This window comes from Schistosoma haematobium, chromosome 6 (genome assembly GCF_000699445.3).
Source record: "Schistosoma haematobium chromosome 6, whole genome shotgun sequence".
NCBI classification, from domain to species: Eukaryota; Metazoa; Platyhelminthes; class Trematoda; order Strigeidida; family Schistosomatidae; genus Schistosoma; species Schistosoma haematobium.
In genome coordinates this window covers 8,139,467-8,163,467 of record NC_067201.1, presented here as the reverse complement: position 1 = coordinate 8,163,467, position 24,001 = coordinate 8,139,467, and the positions used below count along the sequence as shown (strand labels likewise).

General features: G+C 34.0%; 1 protein-coding gene across 1 annotated transcript in view; it reads left to right on the top strand.

Moving 5' to 3' along the window:
* Nucleotides 1-24,001, top strand: part of MS3_00008441 (uncharacterized protein) — a 152,015-nt gene that overhangs the window by 53,327 nt on the left and 74,687 nt on the right. The window contains exon 2 of the mRNA XM_051216779.1: nucleotides 18,817-18,954. Coding sequence (XP_051065394.1) covers nucleotides 18,817-18,954 — 138 coding nt within the window. The remainder of the gene's footprint in view (nucleotides 1-18,816; nucleotides 18,955-24,001) is intronic.

Sequence of the window (24,001 nt, the reverse complement as noted above, 5' to 3'; positions counted from 1 at the left end):
GGACGTTATATCCCTTGAACTCACTTGGGAAACAACCTAATTTTGTAATTTTATTTAGAAAATTTGAATTTGTTTGTTTTCGCGCCAAAGGCGCTCTTATGACCTTCATGTCGTATTTCCCACTGGGAAATATCTTAAATGCTATGGTCCGTTGCGTCTTTTAGTATGCTATTTGGTAACTCTCCCCAAGGAGAATTTTGTACTCTGTATATACGTTTTGAATTGTGTTTGTTGTTATCGTTCGTTTCTGGCTGTTTGCAGAATATACTTCCCCATTCCAAGCTTGAACTTCTCCCTCTAGTTAGCGGGGCTGGGACGCATCAATAGCTAGCTTATTGGTCTTTGGTCACCGAGTCTTGTTTCTCGTTCGCAGATTAAGTGAACGCGTCATAGCTTCAACCCAAGCACGATCCCATATCGTGACAAAACCCCCTTTAGATATTAATCTAGTTCCCAAACTAAAAGAACATTGAAGAAATAAAAAAAATTGAATCATCATTTTAAGAACAGGATACAGATGGAAAGTGTCACTTTATTAAAAGTCAAAAAGGGAGATTTAAACCTGAAAGATAATCATTTCAGCCAATCAAAAAGATCATTTATAATCATGTATAATGTTAATCAACCTGTTACCTTCGTAGACAAACTATTTTTTCAAAGTAACCAGTTCGTTTTAATATCTCTAAGTGTAAAACTGTAGACAATGTTATTTCTGAAGTATATTAGTAAATCATTGCTACTTAAAACCAAGCACACACACCCACATGCATGTACACACAGTTTCCATGACAACAATAAACTGGATGGAATATAAATAGTACCACTGAATAGATGAATAGTTTGAAGATGATAAATTCAATGACTATTTTGAAATTTATTAGAGTCAAAGTAAAAACATAACACTCATTTGTTTTAAACTGATTACCATCAAATGGAATAAAATACTAATGCCTACAGTGAACTAGAAGTATTCACAGTAAAGATGGTGGAGAAGATTTATAGTTCAGGTGAATGATTTTGAGGGAGTTTTGTTCTTTGAGCTGGATGACTTGGTCGCAGAGCTTTCATCGTCCTACTGAACGACATCATCAGCACAAATTTCAGGTAGATGTGAAGTGTTCGGATTTCTCCACATGTGGTTCACACCTTGTCCTGTACACCTCTATGTTGACTGTTTCTTGTTGACCTTAAATCTGTCATTGTTTACTTCCTTGTTTGGGTTGTATCTCCCATTGGTTTGATTTGTGTTCCAATGTTTGTGCATAATTTTCCTGAGTGGTTGATAAATTGGATTGATTTCAATGTTCTTGTTGATTGCTGATTGACCTGAGTGTCAAGTTTCTAAAAATTCTCTAGTATTTTTAGAATTGCCTTTATTTAAAAATTTCACATTTTTCCAGTCGAATATGTGTCCGCAGTTTTCCACATTCATTGATAGAAGTGAGGACATTTCATGGCGTTTGACTGCTAATTGATGTTTATGTAGGCGAAGATGATGGTGTCCACTTTGTCCGATGTAGTGTTTATCGCAATCAGCACAATTTATCTTTTAGATGATGGTTGGTTTTTCTTCTTTTGTCATTTCATTAGGAAAATTATTCTAGATGGTTTTGTCAAAATCATCCACTTGAACTACAAATCTTCGCCACCACCTTAAGAACCAATGAACACCAAAGTGTACAGGACAAGTTGTAGACCACATGTGAATAAATTCAAACACATCATTTCTACCTGAAGTTTTTCTCAATGATGTCGTTCACAAAAACAATGAAATCTCCATGACCAAACCATCTAGCTCAGAGAAAAAAACTCCATCAAAATCTATTCAATCATTCAACTGTTTATTTATATTAAGCATAAAATAGGATATTATTATTCATAAAATAAACTGGATGAACAGAATTTCATTTAAATTAAGAAACAATTATTGAATAGCTTAGTTATGTTTAGTTACTAAGATACAATAAAATTTAACCCCACCCCATTATATATAATGTATAGGATCTTTATATATATATGTTTATGCATTCAATTACGTCCTCATTATAAATAAATAACATAAGAGATTGACAATTGAATAATTTCACTGGAAATATTATACAAATTATAATAGATTTGTTAATTATCTTTTATTTGTTTATATGTAAACAACCATTAGTAATATGTAATGTATATTGTCATAGTATGATAATAATAATAATATTAAATTCAGTTTCTGTTGTTGACTTGAATCTTCCCATTGATGTTTTAGGATTACAATTGATCAGTCTCTAATTGGCATATGTACATATTGTGTGTATTGCCTCGATATTACCTTAATTCACAAGCATCATATGCAAAGATGGATAGTGGCTAACAGTGGAATTCAGGACTCACGTTCCGTTCTATTTGCGACTCATCAGCTGGATGTACCTGCTACTCAGAGTTGAAATTCACTCCGGGACTCGAACTCAGGACCATTCGCTTCAAACTCTATAGTGTTATCCACTTAGCTATTGAGTCCTGATAGCCACTTGCTTGCGCAGTGGGGTGAAGTTTAAATTCACTTGGTATTGTTTGTTTGAATTGTCCCATTGATGTCTAGGACTGCAATTGCGCGTTTCGTCCTATATGAAACACCTCAGCTCGATGTACCTGCATACCAGGATGATTTAAAACTTCACTACGCTGAACAAGCTAGTATCTAGGTTAACTCAGTAGCTAAGTGGATAACGTGATGGAGTTTGAAGCGAACAGTACTGGGTTAGAGTCTCAGAGTGAACATTAACTGTTGGGTGCAAGTACATCCAGCTGACAAATTCTAAATAGGATTAAACGGAAATCCTGGATTTCACAGCTAGTCACCATCTATCTTTGCTTATAATGCTCGGAACTCATAGTTGTTTGAACTGTAAATAGTATATGGTTACTTTAAATAGAATCGTCTAATCAGTTAAAATGACATACGATCAACCAAAACTTATTTAATTATTCAAGTTATCATTTCATGATGAATAACAAAACAGTTAAAATAATTTTAAAAATACCAATGATAGCAATCAAGATTAAGCATACAAGTTATGGGAGAATACTGGAGCTGGAAATTTCTCGAAGAATAAAACATAGTTGTATGTCGGCTATCGTCTAAGGGTTAAGGAATCGCGCGCGCAAGACAGAGGGTCCTAGGTACTAGTTCTGCGTGCGGAATCATGCATGTGCACTGCTGAGGAGTCCCATACTAGGAAGAGTTAGCCGTCTAGTGCTTCTAGGTTTTCAATGGTGGTCTAACATTTATCCATTCATGATATCAATATAAACTCAACAATCTCCACAACCTTATATTGGGAAATTTTCTAATCAATACCTTCTTAACAGTATAGTTGGCTAATGAACTATAATATAAAATGAGAGTAGTTGAATTAATTATCTGTATCTGAAGTATCGTTTCACATTAATTGTTACAATAAGATTAAGTTAAAAATAGTTTGATCAACAACTGTAACATTATATTAACATATGAGTAGGTAGTAGTACGTATATATACAGAACATTGGATATATTTTCAACAACTGAATTAACGAGTCAATCTAAGCTAGACCACCATAGAAAACCTAGAAGCACTGGACGGCCATTTCGTCCTAGTATGGGACTCCTCAGCAGTGCGCATCCACAATCCCGTCGCGCGAGACTCAAACTCAGTACCTATCGGTTTTGAGCGCCAACGCTTAACCTCTAGATTTATTTAAAACAATTCTATCACACTCATTGGTACATAATCACATAAGATAGTTTAATGGAATGTTTAACATTTGTATAAGCAATGGAAAGCTATACGTTTGAGCAAAGCATTGACATTTTTTATTATTAAAATATTTCATTTAATTAAAATACTTCTAATATCCAAGCTAAGTTTTTGAGCGCAGAATTATGACCAGGGGGTGGGGGGAGTACCCATTTGATATATTAATTTAAACATGAATGAAAGTAACCAGTTCACATGTAGTAAAATTTAAACTCACAAGTGATGATAACTTTTAAAATGTACAAATGATTGAATTTGGATTTGTTTAAACCATTAACTGTGTTGAAAGAACACTTTTTAAAACTTATAATGTAATTCCAGATCCTGATGATGAATTTATCCAAACTAATTTTCCTCTTCAATACAACTTGATAATGGATATAACTAGCTATTGCCTGCCTGAGAAGATAGTTCAAGTCATAAGGAATTCCTATGATGGATTAAACTGCAGAATCGTGCATGAAAGAAAGCTCACAGACTTGTTCGAAGTAAAAACTAATGTCAAGCAAGGTTGCTTACTCTCACCTTTCCTCTTTCTCCCGGTGATCAACTGGGTTATGAAGAAGTCAACATCGAGAAGCGTGGGATACAGTGAACAGCTAGGATGCAGCTGGACGACCTAGTCTTCGCAGATGATTTGGCTCTTCTATAACACACGCAACAACAAATACGGGAGATGACCAGTGTAGCAGCAGCCACAGCAGATGTAGGTCTCAATATACACAAAGGGAAAAGCAAAATTCTCCGATACAACACAGCATGCACCTTCCGAATCACACTTGACGGAGAAGATTTGGAAGATGTAAAACCCTTTACAAATCTGGGGAGCATCATTGGTGAGCACTGTGGATCTGATGCAGATATGAAGGCGCGGATTGGCAAATCAAGAACAGCATATTTACAACTAAAGAACATATGGAACTCAAAACAATTGTCAACTGACACCAAAGTCAGAATTTTCAATACAAATGTCATGACAGTTCTACTGTATGTGGAGGAAACTTGGAGAACTACAACAGCCATCATCCAGAAGGTATAAGTGTTTATTAACAGTTGTCTACGAAAAATACTTCTGAACCATTGGCCAGATACTATCAGCAACAACCTACTGTGGGAAAGAACAAACCAGATCCCATCGTAAAAAAAAAATTAGGAAGAAGCGCTGGAAGTGGATAGGACACATATTAAGGAAAGCACCCGACTGCGTCACAAGACAAGTCCTCACATAGAATCCTCGAGGCCAAAGTAAAAAAGGAAGACCAAAGAACACATTACGTCGAGAAATGGATACAGACATGAGAAGAATGAACCAAAATTGGATAGAACTGGAAAGGAAGGCCCAGGACAGAGTGGATTGGAGAATGGTGGTCGGTGACCTACGTTCCATTGGGAGTAACAGGCGTAAGGAAGCTATTTAGTAGTAGGGTTTCTTTTTTCATTATTTCTGATATAATTCTATTGAATAAACTGCAATATGGACATTAGTTTAGGTACATTGTTATCGTATAGGAAGATTTACAACCGTGAATAGGAAGCCTAATCACATCTGGATTTGTGCTAGTTGATTATTATCACACAAAACTATCTACAATAATGAGGGAACTGAAACTGACCTTGAGATATGATCTGTTGTCATCAAGTATAACAACAAAATTAATTATTGTAAAAAATATCAGCTTCATGAGATATCAGTCAAAGTTTAACTGATCTAATGATAATATGTTGGACTGTGTTATTGAACAATATAGGTCTAATTTGAATAGTAAACATTAATCCCTTCATGATTGTGGACAAACCTTTTACATGAAAGCCAACTAGCTAGAAACCTAGTTTAATAAAGTAAGAACAAAGATTTAAACAGAATCGCATTTTATTTGCTAGTTGTTAGTTGCTTACAACAATATGTGATATTTAAAGATCATAACTAAAAACAAGTAGGTTCAAATTGCTTACATAGATGAGTCTAGTTGGAGGTTGTTATGATCACAGATCAGTATAGTATAGTAAGGATGTAAACGATTTTGTTAAACTAAATTATATATATATATATATATATATATATATATATATATATATATCGTGTGAAAGGATGTATACAACATGGATAACAACAAACAATCTGAAGGCTCAAAACAATTAGTTACGTAATAATCAAACGTTTATAAAAAGTGAATAATATTTCCTGTCGAATGTATTCAGAAGTCCAGCGTGATATTTCATTCTTTCAATATAAAGAAACACTACTGATAAATGCAGTTTTCCTATAATTTTTCATTTGGAAGAAGAATCATCATTTAATCTTACTTAACGACAGATGGTAATTCACTCACTACAAAGCTTATATCTCCTTTGGAAAAAAAAACACAAATGTAATAATAGACTAAATGTCTTGATAAATACTTATATTTCTATGAAAATAATATCATATGATTTGCTATCAGTAATATATCATAGATTGATAAGAAAGATTATGTAATATAATTTTCAGAGAAATAGAAAAATTAAAGCTAGACTACCATGGAAAACCTGGAAACACTGGATGGCCAAGTCGTTCTATTGTGGGACTCCTCAGCAGTGCGCATCCATGATCCCGCCTCGCAGGATTTGAACTCAGTCTCGCACGCGAAAGCTTGACTACTAGACTACCGAGCTGGCCGGTATTCAACGATGTTAATGTCCAACTTCAACTAATCTACTAAATTGAGTGACACATCCACCATTGTTATCAGTGAGTTAGTATCTCACAACAGACCTGGTTGAACTCCACTAGTCACTAAAAAATATCGCTCTTGAAGTCAGTCACTAGTGAGCATATGTTGATTAGTATCAGAATGATGTTTTTTGGAGGTTGTAGTAATTTCAGTAGTTGAGATCATGAGTCAATTAAAGCTAGACTACCATGGAAAATCTGGAAGAATTTGACGGCGAGGCAGGATCGTGAATGCATACTGTTGAATAGTCCCACAATAGGACGAAACGGTCGTCCAGAACTTGGTGATTTTCCATCTTGGTCTAGCTTCAATTGACTCAATTGATCTCGACTATTGAAATTACTAAAATCTCCAGAAAACCCCCTTCTAATATAAAAATTAATTTGTTTCTAATGGCATATAAACATCAATCTATCGATATATATCCATGTTTCTATTCTCATCCTATTCCTGTAGCATTGATCTATTTTTACACTAATTTATTGTTCGTTTTTTGGTTTCTTTTCTGTTTTGATCATTGGTACATTAAAACTGTTTTATAAATGTAGACAGTGAAATAGGAAACATGTTTATATTATATTGCAACTCTAAAATATCCGATTGCATCACAAATGTTCATCTTTTATTGTTGTTGGTGGTGGTGTTTTCTCTTTTCTAAATCTATTTAACCTAAGAGACATATTTGCATATGCTACTGTATCAGAAGGGGTTTTGTGGAGATTGTAGTAATTTCAACAGTTGAGATCATGAGTCAATTGAAACTAGACCACCATGGAAGACCTGGAAGCACTGGACGGTCGTTTCGTCCTATTATGGGACTCCTCAGCAGTGCGCATCCACGATCTCGCCTCGCAGGATTCGAACACAGGACCTATCAGTCTCGCGCCAGGTGCTTAACCAACTAGACCACTGAGCTGGCCGTCATCCAATGGTGTTAATGTCTAACTTCAACTAATCCACGAAATTGAGTGACATATCCACCATTGTCATCAGTGAGTTACTATCTCACAACTGACTCGGTTGAACTCCACTGATCACTGCTTCTCACTAGAACTCCAGGATATACCACTTGAGGCTGATCACTAGTGAGCATATGTTGATTAGTATCAGAAGGGGTTTTGTGGAGATTGTAGTCATTTAAACAGTTGAGATCATGAGTCAATTGTAGCTAGACCACCATATGTTAATGTATTTAATATGTTTCATTTTGAAATAACCCAGTATCTATGTCATTAATCTTAACTTAAATGTATAATTTATCGATTTGTATACGTTATGAATGATACTTTGATTTGATATTTATAGAAGAGATCCTAAAATCAAAATTCTTTTATGTATACTAATTCGATTATTGCTTAATATTTTAAAGCTTCAATTAATAATGTAATTAGACTGATAAAGTTGATCATTAGTTTAATACAAAATGAATATTAACTTTCACTTGGTATTGTTTGGCTTGTGTACACCGTGCGTATGGCTCGATAATGGCTTAATTCACATGCTTTTTGTAAACAATGATGGACAACGCGATGGCGTTTGAAGAGAATGGTACTGGGTTCGAGTCCCAGAATGAACATCAACTCTGAGATGAAGGTACATCCAGCTGATGAGTCGCAAATAGGACGAAACGCGTGTCCTGGGTTCCACTGCCACTTACTATCCATCATTGCTTACATAAAGAATATTGACTTTTATTGGTTTGAAATTCTTTCTGGAAGTAGAATACAGTAAATAGTAGTTCAGTATTACATGTATTTCAAATATTTATACTTTATATACAATAATTATCAGGCTACGATAAACCTGAAATAACAAATAATACTTAACATATATTTTTTGCCAGAGAACGATGCAGACGGAACATCATGATGTTGAGGACGTTAGATCCCTAGAACTCACTTGGAAAAAGTCCTAAGTTTGTAGTTTTATTCCGAACTTTTGAATTTCTTCGTTTTCGCGCCTAAAGTGCTCTTTTCACTTTCATGTTGTATTTCCCACTTGAGAGGATCTTAAACACTATTGGTCCGTTGTGTCTTTTAGTATGCTATTTTGTAACGCTTCCCAATGATAGTTTTGTACTGTATATATACGTTTTGACTTTTGTCTGTTGTTATCACTCGTGCTTCTGGCTTTTTGTGGAATATACTTCCCCGTTTGGACTTCGATTTCTTTCTCTAGTTAGCGGGACTGGAACGCAACAAAATAACTAGTTTATTGGTCTTTGGTCATAAGTCTTTGTTCCGTTCCTAGACTAAATGGACTCGTAATCGCTTCAAACCTAGCAAATGAATTAACGATGATCAAGGAAAAATAAGGCATATTATGATAGGCTAATAGGTAAAAAAAAATCATAATACCAGGAATACAGAAACGTAATAAGGGAGTTACCTAATAAATATGTGATAAAAATCTAATTCATAATCCATTAATTAGTCCTGAAATTTCCAATGTGATCAATAGTAGCTCCGTTATAACTGGATATAATTCTTATAGGTTGTGATCTTGAACTCTGGAAGTGATAAAGTACAAACGAAAACATTAAATAAAGTAACTTTGTATAACCTAAATTTGTATTATGAGAATACATTTTCAATCTACCTTATCCCTTATTATCTTGTTTATATTGCAAGAAATAAAATCATAAAAGAGAACTCAGATTACTCAATTACTTTAAATTTACTAAATTTTATTATGCCGGAATGTTTGAAATACTTCCTTAGCATTAGTATAGGGATTTGTGGGGATTACAGTATTTTAAACTTGAATTTATGAGTTCATCTTAGCTAGACCACCATTGAAAACATAGAAGCACTGGAAGACCATCTCGTCTTAGCATGGAACTCCTCAGCAGTGCATATTTGCGATCCTATACTTGGGATTACGAACCCAGAACCTTCGATTTCGCACTCGAACGCTTAACTTGTAGACCGCTGAATCTTCCTCAACTGAGATGGTTGGGCTACGTGTTGAGTATGCCTGAACACCGTTTACCACGACGCGCAATGCTGAGTGGTGTTGGAGACGGTTGGACGAAAGTTAAGGGCGGCCAAACCAAAACGTGGCATCGATCATTGAAGTCACTAACTTCTAGTCTTAGAGATGTTGGTAGATGCAGACTACTTGATTGGAGACCACGTGACTATCGTAACAAATGGTCGGAAACTCTGTGTGACATGGCTCAGAATCGATCACAATGGGATCGATGTACACACTCGCTGTCTTCCTTTAAACTCTGAGATTAAAATCGAGTCATATCTTTCTTTCTACGTACTGAATCTTTCTTCCTCGCACAAAATCTTTTTTTTATAAATTACCACAGCAGAATTAACCACTTCTATGAATCCGGTATTCATCTTGTTGTTCTTATGAGGTATGGCAACTTGGACCGATGTACATATGTGCCTGGTCCTACGTTTTAGCTGGTTTGACTGACTGACTGACTGACTGACTGAAAAGTGAAATTATCCTTTGAATTGAAAAAAGCATTTTTAACACAAAAAACAGTGTATACCATAAAACTCAAAGGTCATACTTCATTTCTTATCGTTAAAAATACCATTTATTATCGTCATTTAATATAAATTACATAATTTAACATTGAACATTTTCACCCGGTATTTTCAACTTGAATATTGTACATTCACATTGAATTCTCATAATGAAATATTTTCTAGAATATTCAAAAATTCCATTTAATGAAAATGAATTAACCATTACATATTATGTATTCATATCTAAAACAATAAAACGGTTTTCATTGTTTTGTTTCTTTTTTTGGAGGGGGGATTGGGGGGTTTTTTATAGGAAGGGGTGAGATTTAGTTGTCAATTAAAATTAAACCGGAAATAAATTTGGTTATTATTTTTTCTCTTTTTTTTTACTTCATTAAAGAGGATGTATTAGGTCAAGAAAGTGAAGTGAAAATGTTATTCCCCATTATAAATTACTTTCAAACATAATAATAATAATATGAGGAGTATAGTTTATCTTAAGAATCATTCTTCCTGTTGTAGGTGAAATGAATTTCTAACCTAATTAAGTCTTAGATTTATGTGAATCAAAGTTGCTTTTTTTAAAAACTATAGTCATAGACCAACAAACCCATTCTAAATCATCTCTCTATATGAATTTTTTATTATTTATTTATTTAAACACATAAACATTGGTACAAGGAGGCACCAAACAGTTATGCACCACACAAGTCACTTGATTTTTATGTGGGCTGTGATACTGCCTGGGTGCCCAGACCGAAGCAGGTGGTTTCTTTAGGAGGCCACACTTGGAGCACTCAACCTAAAGGTCTGATCCACAAGGCGATGTAAGGAGATACGGTCTCATGGTAGCCGGTGACCAACAAGTGGTTCATACGCCATTTGTTTCCCTAGGATTCTCGAGACTCCCTTAGGTAGATTCCCCGTATCTACTAATCCAGTTAAAGCGCCGAACATTCACTTTTAATCCTCCCAATTTCATAAACAACAGTAATGCCGTGAGAAGGCAATGAGTAGAACTTCCCTGGCAGTGGTTGTATGCATGTAGCCAGTTGAGAGCATTTTGAGAGGGAGAGCTGGCTCTCCCAACTCTTGGTCGTATCAAGGTATTGGAGGTTATATTAATTACTTTACCTGTAAATTTTCTAGACTCTGGAATAATCTACCATAATCTGTTGGTACGATAAAATCACTTCCATTTTTCGTTCGCTGCACTGATGCATACTGCTCCTCTGAAAATACATTCAGTGCGTTCTAGCACCTGTAAGTGTATCTTATTCCACAAGTGAGATTATAAGAACTTTAAATGTTTAGCCATTATTATTAGTGAATATCCTAAGTAAAACCACCTACCTACTGTCACTTTACGTTAACACTGTCTCTAGCAACCTTAACTTATTTGAATAATATCTAATATTAACAGTATATCACTATGTCACATGACACATGCATTATGGTAGATCTGATTGACATATTTTGTTAATCATTACTTTATTGTTCTGTGCTCTCATTTTACTTTCTTTAGTTGTACATAATTATCATTAATTCGTTCTAGCACATGAAATAACCTTAAATATACCGTTTATAAACCAATAAGCTGTTCACTTAAGAAAAATTCAAAGTTTCCGTTTGATGCATTGGATTACTATAATACAATGTACTATCTAAACAATTCCTAATCTAGTATGCTTAAAACTATCTTATATCACATGTTGATTCTACACATTTGATATTACTATTTATATCTAATTGATCATGCCTGTAAACTGGCTTGAATTCCGTAATTATTATTTTCAGAATATATATATTATATAGTAAGAAAAGACATTTAGAATCATGGATCACTTATTTTGAACTGGTTCCAATTGTACACCAATGAGTAATTTAGTAATTAAACTTATGTATATCTCCTGATTAACAAGATGTTAATGTGAATTGACTAATTAAGAACCAAATAATTAATATTTCCTACCTAATTCATTATAAATATACCGGATTAGGCTGATAGTAGTGTGTTGGTTAAGTACTATGAAAAGTTTCTTAAATAGGAATAAAACTATTGTCAGTTGTTAACTGGTTTTTGAAGACATAATTAGCCACAATAACACAGATACATTGATTATTTATATGGATTTTTTTCTTTTAGAATCGCATGTTGTCTATGAGTAATGTTTGTTTTTACTAGCTTTAAGACTGTTACTACTTAAACTACATCAGTAGTTGTTTTGATAATTTCATCATGCTATATTAATATGATGTGGCAATTTGAATTGATGCATATATGATATATTTGATACTTATAAGCAGAAATAGATAATGGCTAGCAGTGGAATCCATGACACATGTTTCTTCCTATATGAGACATGTGAATGACGTGAATGAAGTGTGGAGTGAAGAGTTCTGGGTTCGAGTCTCGGAGTGAACACCAAATCTTGGATGCACCTACGTCCAGCTGACGAGTGCCAAATAGAACGGAACGTGCCTCCTGGATTCCACCGCTAGTCATTATCCATCTTTGCTTATAATTTAAGTGAGTTTGTTCACAAACTCGACAGCTGATTGTGTAATACAAATGTCTGATGTATGAGTTAGTGAAATACAATCATGGGTAACGTATTATTACAGGCCACCAATCTGAACAATTGGACTAATAATGATCTAGTAAAAAATCCCTAAAGTTGTGCACATCAAAGGTGTAAAATTGGGGATTCCTTTAATCTTTACTCACTGGTATATACCGTGAGTTTAACACTCTTCTGTCACTGTTTTAAGAGATGCGTTTTTTAAAAATAGCATTTACTTAGTTTTATCACAAGGATTTCAAGAGACGTTCTGTTAGAAACCCTTAGAACTCCTCGATATGGTAGTCAGTAGCTTGTAAAAGGTTGAAAAAGTGTTTTCTAACTAACATCGTTTCAGAACGCGCAAAAGTTTCCTAGAACAATGACTGATTATATGTCACACTTCGAATGGATGATTACTTACTATGTTACTCCAAAAAGTTACAAGAGGTTAAAGTTTACCTCAAAACTCATGATAAATCCATGTATTCTCTTGTGTTCTCTACATGAATTACCCTCTAAGTAAATCTTCCTTTCCTATTTCAAGTCTTTTTTGCTACAGTTTGGGGCCCAGGCACGGGATTTATTAATAAATGTTCGTGTAGCAGAGATATGGTTTTCAAATGTAGAGTTTTGAAGACCATCTAATGCTTAGAGAAAAACAACTCACTTATACCAATCAATGTGTTCTAAAAATTCAGCGAATGCATAGTACTTAGTCAAAGTAAACATTCATAAAAAGTATTATTCAATTCAAATTGGAAAATAATGTATCAATCAAAGCAATTGATATAAAGCTGTAAATATTTAGTGTATTTCAGTTTTAGTTCTTAAAATTAAGTAGAAAAAATTATTCATACTACTGATCACCCGCTCCAACAAACAAGCATCTACATTGTTGATGTATCAAAGGCAAAAATATGCACATGAATCAAATGGAATAAATTTTTGAGCCGTCTTTTAATAGTGGGTAGCAGCAGAATCCAACATAAGCGTTACCTTCAATTCAGGTCAACCCAGCTGAATAGGCATTGACAATTGAACTCAAAATCGATCCTCTTTACTGAGAAATTTTATCACTATGTGTTGTACATTGTTATTTATATCATAAATGATGGTATCAATTGACATATCAGTGTTTTTTTCTGAATTTAGATTTTTTTTTACGTCTACTTACAACTCACTTGACAATTATGCTAGACAACACAAACTACTGATTAGTAGTTCGCAATTTATAAGAAAATAATATATTTTACGTGTTCAATACTAAATAGCTTGATGTGACTATAAATAGCATCCAACGGTTTTAATGCTTAACTTCAGACAGTCCACAATATTGCACTACTATTTTCCATTATCTTTGATGGGTAACTGCCTCACAACAGATACGATTGAACACAACTAGTCAACACTTCTCACTGGAACTCCATCTTGAACCTAGTCAGTAATAAACACATGATAATTATCAGTGTAAAAGTGTGGAGATTGTTGAGTTTCAATTGAGATCATGAACCAATCAATGTTGAAGCACCATTGAAAACCTGAAAGCACCGAATCGCCGTTTTGTCCTAGAACTTTCTGTTAGTCAAACGGAAACTTCAATTTTTGGATTCATATAATTTATGTCCCTATTCAAACGACACATTATATGTTTATCTGTATTTATATTTGATGACTTTTACATAACTGAATGTTCCTTGTTTAAGTGACCATTGAAAAATGTTTATAGATACCACCGTTCATCTAGTATTGATCTAAACTTTTCTACTTACACATGAAGTTAAACTTCCTAAATGAAAGTCTAGTTGTGGAATCATTAAATATCCAAATATTGTACAACTAGGTGTTATCCACTTTTTAATAATTGCCTCGTTATTTTGAGATAACATGCTCTCATAAACTACTTTCAGGTGGAATTTTATTGAGACGACGGTTAAATTTCATTCTTTTTGAAACGTTGATCTAATTGTTAATAGTGTAGCAAATGTTCATAATATTTCTTCTGGAGTTCTATTAAGAGGCCGTAGGCAGTAGAGAGTTCAACTGTGTCAAATATGAGGTAGATATTCAACGAAAATAGTTGAAGAAAATAGTAAAGTATCGTAGATTGATTAAAATCAGATTTGTTAATCACTGGAGCCCAATTCATTGGTTTGGAGGTTAAGTGTTCTTGCGTTAGATTTCTGGTTGTACGGTAGTAGGTGCGGACTACCACAGAGAAGTCCTATGCTAAGATAAAGCAGCCATCCATTGCACCCAGGTTCCTTTGGTTGTCAAACTTCGGTCGGTTCATGGTTTCAATGAAATTCAATAGTCATTAATTACTAGTAAATCAATTATCAACGGAACGGTCCTGTGAAGATCGCTTAAACTGAATTTCTTTTTTCATAATGAAAAATTATATCTGAAGAAATACAGCTTGCAATTCAGAAGTATTATGCACATTGAAACTGAAATAGGAAAATAGAGATCATAGGTTTTTCACTATATAGTAAAGAGATCTCATATTTCCCAGTAACAAATGAGCGTCGATGATTAATGATAAATATCCCTATATTTGAATAGAATAGTTGTCTAAATCTCTCTCGTTTATACCAGATCTTCAACTGAGATCAGTTCATAGTTTAAAAGTATTAACCCTTACCTTCCTAGAAATCTACATTATTAAAAAGGCTTCGGCTAATTACTTTGCGGGACATAATATTTCAGTTTTCTAAACCTAAATCTTTGAAGATTGTACTTATTGAAGTTTTTTCAATCTTGATATCCCTATTAATAAAAATGTGAAATGAATCAATTGCATTTTAAATATCTTGAAATTAATAAGATTATTTGTCAATATGGTCGTCAATGATCCCCGTAACTTTATTGGAATCACGAACTGATCAGTATACGACAACCATTGAAAAAGTACAGGCATTGAATGGTTACTTAATCCTAGTGCAGAGCTCTTCGGTGGTAGTACATATACATGGGATGCATTTACATCCAGCTGACGAGTCTCAAACAGGACGAAACGCGCGTCATGGATTCAACTGCTAACCACAATACATCTCTGCTTGTGAATTAAGGCAAATCAAGGCAGTCCGCACAGTATGCACATATGCCAATTAGAGATTGATCAATTGCAGTCCTAAACAACAATGGGAAGATACAAGCATACAATACCAAGAAATGTCACACAGTTTATTTTTATTTTTACTTGAATGGATTTTAGTAGATTTAAAGACAATACAGTGATAATTAAAGTTTAATAATAGGAATTACTTTTAATGTGGACATTTTAATTATCTCGAAACAATTTTACTATAAAAGAGTTCTGTTTTCAGTAAAATCTACTGGCTGGTTTTAGTTGTACACAAATTGATTACCGAGATAGGACGTATTTGACAGATATTTCATCTTAGTACGTGACTTCTCGGAACCCGAAATCGTCTGTATGTAGTTGACTGATTTTGAGGGATAATTTCTGAAGTTCTAACGAGAAACTCTAACCATGTTACCTTCCAAAGACACTGGATGATGACTGCTCAATGTCACAAATGTAAGCTATTGGATATCGGCCAGTGGTCTAGAGGCTGAGTGTTCATGTGCGAGAACGACAGTTCTGAGTTCTATCTTCTGAGGTAGAATGGTGAACTTCTATTACTGAGTAGTCACATGCTGGGACTAATTAGCTAACTGACACTTCCTAGTCTTTACTGGTTGACTAACTAAGAACAGTCTATGATATAGTTTGCAAATTTTCGATGGTGGTCTAGCTTAGATCAACTTATGAATTCTACTCTTAAAATGACTACAATCTCCAAATTAACAACGTTGGATGCTGTCTCAGTAGTCTAGAGAATAAAATTAACAAAGGAATAGCAGAATAAAATGAAGTGAAAATGTAACTGGATTATATATTACAAAGAATTGAATTATCGATATAATAAACTATGATTACAAATGTCGAAGTAGTAAATGTACAAAATGTTTTCAAGTTTATGGGATAGTTAAACTTTCGTTTGGATGAGGCTTCGACAAACCTGAATATTTACTCTAGACAATCTTTCAGACTAAACTACAAAGATTGAGTTAACATCAAACTTTTGGCTTGTTTCAAGTGTGTTTTCGACAATTGGAGAGGATGAATATGATCAAGACACACGTAGTTCATTCCCGCTCTCTCATTTATGATGAATATTTTACCTCTCATCGTTTTGTACTCGTCAAACCTGTTAGTAAATTTAAATGGAGTATAATTGATTAGTGTTGTTTTAAGATTGCCTTTTTAATTACAATGTATTCTAATAATTACCCTTGACTGTTTCACTTTATTTACTTTCGGAGCCATTTTAGTACACGTCCATCCACTCCAACTTTTAAGTCCTAATTTCTCATTCATTTGTATGCATATCTATACAAACAGGTAAATTGGTGAAAACATGGGGATATGATGTAACTGTTTTGGTGAATTGTAAACATTAAAAAAAAAAATCCGTAATCACAATAATTTAAACCTTAAATCTAACTTAAGCAAAGATGGATAGTGGCTAGCAATGGAATCCAGAATGCACGTTTCGTTCTATTTGGGATTTGTCAGCTGGATGTACCTACATCCCAGAGTTGATGTTCACTTAAGGCTATATCAAGGCATCCGCACAGGATGCACATATGGCAACATGGGAAGATTCAAGTAAAACAACACCAAGTGAACTTAAATCTAACTACAATAAATAACTTGTCACTTTAATTCTATCAAATCAACTATCAAATCTAATAAAATTAAAATTAATAATCAACCCCCAATTTTGTAATATTCAGATGTTTTAAAGCTTAAATAATTTTTATAAAATTCAATTATAGCTATAGGTGAGACTTCCCTAAAAGTGGTATTGGACAATGATTTTACGATATAGTGAATTGTCTTAAGTATGAAATAAAGACCAATATATACCAACTGAGTAGACTATAAGGTCAAATTATCGCAGTGAAGTTTGAAGAATCTGTTTAATTCCCTAAAGAATTGTGAATGAATACTCATAAGAACTCCCATAGTAAGAAGACGAAACAATTGTCCACTACTAGATGTTCAACAGTAGTTGTTTGACTTAAATCGGTCCGTGATACCAACTGTTGATACTTACTGGTATATATATACATAAACACAATAAATACCTTATAGTTGAATTCATGAGTCAATTGTAACTAGACCACTATGAAAAATCTAAATGTACTGGACGGCCGTATCGTTCTAGTATGAGACTCCTCAGCATTGTGCATCCACGATCCCGAGCCGCGAGATTCGAACCAGTGTTTCCAGGCTTTCCATGGTGGTTTAGCTTCAACTGACTAATGAGTACAACTATTAAATTAATAAAATCTCCACAAAACTCCATTCTGATGATAATCAACATGTGCTTACTAGTAACTGGTTTCAAGTGGTATTTCCTGAAGTTCTAGTGAGAAACCGTGACCAATGGAGTCCAACCAGGTCTGTTGTGAGATAGTAACTCACTGATCACAATGTTAGATGTGTCGCTTGATTTCGTTGATTAGTTGAAATTAGACATTACCACCGTTGGATGCCGGCCAGCTCAGTGTTCTAGAGGTTAAGTGTTCGCGCGCGAGACTGATAGGTTCTGTGTTCGAATTTCGTGAAGCGGGATCGTAGATGTGCACTGCTGAGGAGTAAAATTCTAGAATGAAACGGTCGTCAAGTGCTTCCATGGTAGTCTAACTTCAACTGACTCATGAATACAACTATTAAAATTACAGAAAATCTCGACAAAACCTCTTCTAAAAATACCTTCTCATCTCTATTTTCCAATTGGTAATTCGATGAATTCAGGTAAAACTTTATATATATATCACTGTACACACATACACACACACCCATCGAACTACGAACATTCATACATTTACCAATCCAAGTATAGAATGATTTTAGATTGGTTAATTTCAATTAGTTAACTATTTACAAATGAAAATTCACTGGGAAACTAAATGTTTTTCATCATTATAAACTTTAATATTAGGCATTATATTCTAGTCAATATAAATAAGGAATACATTCTAATGTTCCTTGTAATGGGATAATACTACTACTATTACTATTAATAGTAATAATAATGATAATAAGATCCCAGTTACGTATGATCAATAATGAAAGGAGTACAGAATATTTCATTATAATTAAATCATGAATATTATTATAATCAATGATTATATTCTATTAATTTATTTAATATTATGGATTAATGCTGATGAATTTCATGTTGTTTCACCAGGACCATGTTTACAAGAAGGTGATGCCTATTGTATGAGACGTGTTGCTAATAGTATGTGTTCATTAGAGAAAAATGAATGTTTTTGTAAACCTGGTTATGTATCAATACAAGAAAGTTATGGAATTACTTGTAAAACATGTAAGTGAAACTATGTAATATTTATTGAATAGTTTTAAAAGTTATATGTTTGTCATGAAATGTATAGATCTTGAGTTCGAGAACGGTTAAGGTTTTTGATGTTAATTGTCATTGTGAGGAGTTTTATCATGAGATGAAACATTTGTCTAATGCTTCTTGGTTTTAAATGATTATTCGCCCCTAAGATCAGTCTGTGTTGTAAACTCTGAAATAGATACATAATTTGTATTACGGATCAATATTATTATACTTTATTTATTTATTTGAACACATAAACATTGGTACAACAGGGGGGTTCATCAAATACATTCCAAGTTATCAGCCAAAAAATCTAAGCATAATGAACCATACTTAGAAAATCCACAATATGACAATAGATAGATTTATATATTTGTGTACTAATGGAACACGAAGAGAACTTGGTAGAAATCTTGAATAATCGTGTTAAAATGGGTTTTTTTCTGACACTACCAGTGAAGATGAATTGATCTTCTCATTAAGAATAGTGTCCGGCTAAATTTTCAGCAAAAAAGAATAAGGCAGAATATAGCAACTATTATGAAGAAGTTACTGTTTTTTGAACTTGAAGTACAGAAACGACGCTACAGGTGAAATAAAGGTCAAAAAAGTTGTTCAGAAAATGTATACTTCAGCCAAACTGAATGTGGTTCTCCACAGTTGTCTGATATTGAGAATCATTAATAATGACAGACTGTTTGAGTTTGCCAAATCTATGCGTGTTTAATAATTCAACTTCTCTTGATGAGCCAATTCTATGAAATGTACAGTTGGACAAGTCTATTATCTTAAAACAGAAGACCACATAGCCTGGCTAAACAAGCTACAGTTAAGATTTCTTTAAGTTTCGTTATTTCTATCCGACTGTTTAAGTACATTTTACAATATTCACTTGGAATACACCATTTCCTCGAATCAAACTAAGTATATCTTATGCAGAGAATTACTTGTTAGATTTCGGATGGATAAAGATGACTGGTATTAGATCATATTATAGTAAACAAAACCTCAGATCGAGAAGAAACCAATTTAATGTTTAATGCTTAATTGAGATCATGGATCTATCAATGTTAGACCACCGTTAAAAATCTGTAAGCGCTGGACGACCGCCTCGTCCTAGCACGGAACTCCTCAGCAGCGAACATCCACAACTTCGTACACGGAAATCGAACCCAGTACCTTTAGTCTTAAACTCCTATCCCTGAGTACAAAGTCGTGGATGTTCACTGTCAAGGCCGAAACGGCTGTCCAGTGCATTCAGAATCCCAATGGTGGTCTAACAATGATGGCTTCACGATTTCAATGAAACTCAACAATCTCCACAACCCTATACTTACAACTTCACCTTAGACTTTAAATCAATTTTTCAAACTTTGAAAACCTGGAAGTAACAAACAGCTATTTTGTATCAACTTAAAGGTCGTCACACATCTACCTGTTACTAGCTTTGAGAGACAATTTCTGTGGTTTTATTGAGAAACGATGACCAGTGGAGTACAACAATTTTGAAGATGAAGCAGTTAACCATGAATGGCATTAGATAATGATCGCTCGAAATCACGAATTGACTGAATTAAAAAGTGTAAATCATCATATTGCCAACTTAGATGTCTGAAATTCAAGTGCTTATCCCCAGAACTTTGAACTCTAATTTCGATCCCAGATAGGGTTGCAGATGTGTATTGTAGTAGAATATCATACTAATGAGGAACAGCCACCTATTTTTTTTGGTTTTCGTTGTCTGCTTAACCAAATTCAATCAAAACTCTTACAAAAATACTTACCACTTATTCAAAGTGTAATTTGTTTTCAGACATTCAGAAGAGGAATATAAGTATGTCCAAATACGTACGATAATTTCAAGTAGTTTTGAAGGGAATTAATTTAATTCACATATATTTTCCCGTTAGCGTTAGCGTTTTTTTGGCATTTTTTAACAAGTTTGTTTTCTACGAGATGGGGTTGCTAACCCCATGCCTAACCCTCCTCCTTTATCAGGGCATAGGACCGGCAGTAGTTCCAGGGGGGCTCCAGGCGGAGTTCTGGTTAGAGATCGCAAACAAAGAATATTATCTGTGCTAAAGAAATTAAAATAAAGATATTATGCATCTTGAAGTCTATTAGCGTAGTTAGATTGTGAAATCAAGCAAAACAAACGAGATTGATTTCAATTTGGATTATGAAGTTAAAATGTTGCATAGCTTATTGTCACCCATGTGCGATGATTATATAATGTGTAATCTATGGTCTACAAGGCCTAAACAGTATAACCTTAGCTTTCAGTATGTTAAGGATCGTCTCCAATATGGGAAGGAACTTTTACTAGTCTGTTAACAACTGACATCATTTATAGCAAATAATTAACTAGTTGCGTAGTTCTCTTCATGGACTAGTAGGGGATATTGTAACAATTAGTATCTACGATTCCAACAGTTGTTCGCTACTTTAACTACAGAATTCAGTAGTCTTCACGAGTCCTTTTTACTAGTGCTATAGGACAATTGAATAAATAATTATCAAGGGCTATTTCGACAACTGATAACATTATATAACTTGCTGAAATCTGTTAAACAGAACACATGATTTATTATCGGTGATATAACAGGAAGTTGTCTATCAATCAGATAATTCGAGGTCAACTAGACAGAATAACTAGCATGAACATATGGATACATCGAGTTAGTAAAGTCCATAAGGATATCGTAATTAAATGAAAGAAACCTTTAACAAAGTATCTGCCATTAATTTTACTCTTCATTAAATACTCATTCTTATATGTATAAGTGAAGTTATTTTCCTAATATAACGTAACATGTGCATTTTCTTCATTGTTTATAGATATTCTTAAATTTATAGATAGTTTGCATTATGGATATTCCTTAAAATTACTAAACAACTATAATCAATATAAAAACAATAGTAATAGCATCCATTTCCTATGTTGGATAGTCGGAGAATGTTAGTAGGAAACTCTGTGGAATTCAGTGATAGCGACACTAGGTGACGTAGGTTTGAAACACCATGTATATGTGCCAAGAACTAAATGGATATGACATTTATCACTAATAAGAGTTAGTTCACGGCAAAAATCTGTCCTTAAACACACCATGTTGACAATTTGTAAGTTGATACATACTGTTTAACAAGTTTAAGTCTTTTGTTTTGGAATTTTCTCTTATCTTTTCATGGAGATTTTTTATCAAAAATATATCATTAAGAAATTAAACAAACTTAAGATGGTTGACAGAGTAGTTGACAACACTATCGAACAATAAACCTCACTATAGAAAGTTTAAATTGATAAATAAAGAATGACAAAGTAATGGATGGTGGTAGCTAGCAGTAGAATCTGAGACGCATGTTTCGTCACATCTGGGGCTCGTCAGCCGAATGCACCTGACTTTCCGAGTTGATGCTCACTCTAGAATTTGAACGCAATACTATTCTCTTCATAAACCATCACATTATCCATTTATCTAATGAGTCCAGTTAGTTAATGATTTATGCAAACATCAACAGAATGATGTAAAAAACCTGTACATATAAATGAATAATGTAGTTGTAATTAATAATATTGACTGATCATTGATTAGTAACCAATGTCATGTTTGTCAAGTTCGTTAATGCTAATCAATTCCTATCAACCAATTAGTAGTATGATCACTGATGTAAGTTACTTTATTTCAAGTGCACTAATGTTTACATGTTAGATAGTTGGAAGTAGTTTGAACCTAGATTTCATGTTAATTGACAATTATTAAACTACTATTTTCCGGAATTGAAAGAAAAAACAACACAACAAACCGTTGAGATCTGTAAAGCAAATGAAATCCGTTAGCATATTGTTTAGTACTGAAATACATTATCAGTAATAAAAATATTATTGATAAAGAAATGTTACAGAGAGAGATACAGTAAGTAATTAAAACCTATCTCATCATTAGTCTATAAAATCTATCAGTTAATTTTAGAAGGACTACTAGATCAAATGACTTGAAGAAAAGTAGGATAAAATTAAATTAATTTCTTATCTTTATGTCGATTGTGATCAAAGGGTTCCACAGAGTTGAGTCCTCCTTACAGTTACAGATTCATTTTTATAAATGTTACAAAGTATATTAATGGGATAGTTAATAAGAGAGAAGTATTAATTGTTGAGCGATAAACCTTATTTGTTCAACTAAACAATAATAAACATAGAAATTATTTCCGTAGTTAAATAGGGGTTATCAGTGGAATCCAGTAAACAAGGCTGTTTACTCTCTCCCTTCCTCTTTCTTCTGGTGGTCGACTGGATTATGAAGACCTCAACATCTGAAGGAAAACACGGAATACAATGGACAGCTCAGAATCAATTAGACGATTTGGACTTCGCAGATGACCTAGCCCTCCTATCACGTACACACGAACAGATGCAGATGAAGACAGCCAGTGTAGCAGCAGTCTCTGCATCAGTAGGCCTCAGCATACACAAAGGGAAAACCAAAGTCCTCAAATTCAAGGCGGAGAACAGCAATCCAATCACTCTTGATGGCGAAACTCTGGAAGATGTAGAGTCCTTCACATACCTGGGAAGCATCATCGATGAACAAGGAGGTTCAGATGCAGACGTAAAGGCGAGGATCGGCAAAGCAAGGGTCGTATTCCTACAATTGAAGAACATATGGAACTCAAAACAACTGTCTCTCAACCAATATCAAAGTGAGAATCTTCAATACCAACGTCAAGGCAGTTCTACTGTATGGAGCTGAAACTTGGAGAACTACAACAACCACAATCAAGAAAGTACAAGTATTTATAAATAGCTGCCTACGCAAGATACTCAACATCCATTGGCCGGATACCATCAACAACAGCCTTTTGTGGGAGAGAACAAATCAGCTTCCAGCTGAAGAAATTAGGAAAAGACGATGGAAATGGATAGGAAATACATTACGTAAATCATCAAACTGCATCACGAGACAAGTCCTTACTTGGAATGCTGAAGGGAAGTGAAAAAGAGGAAGACCAAAAAACACATTACGTCGGA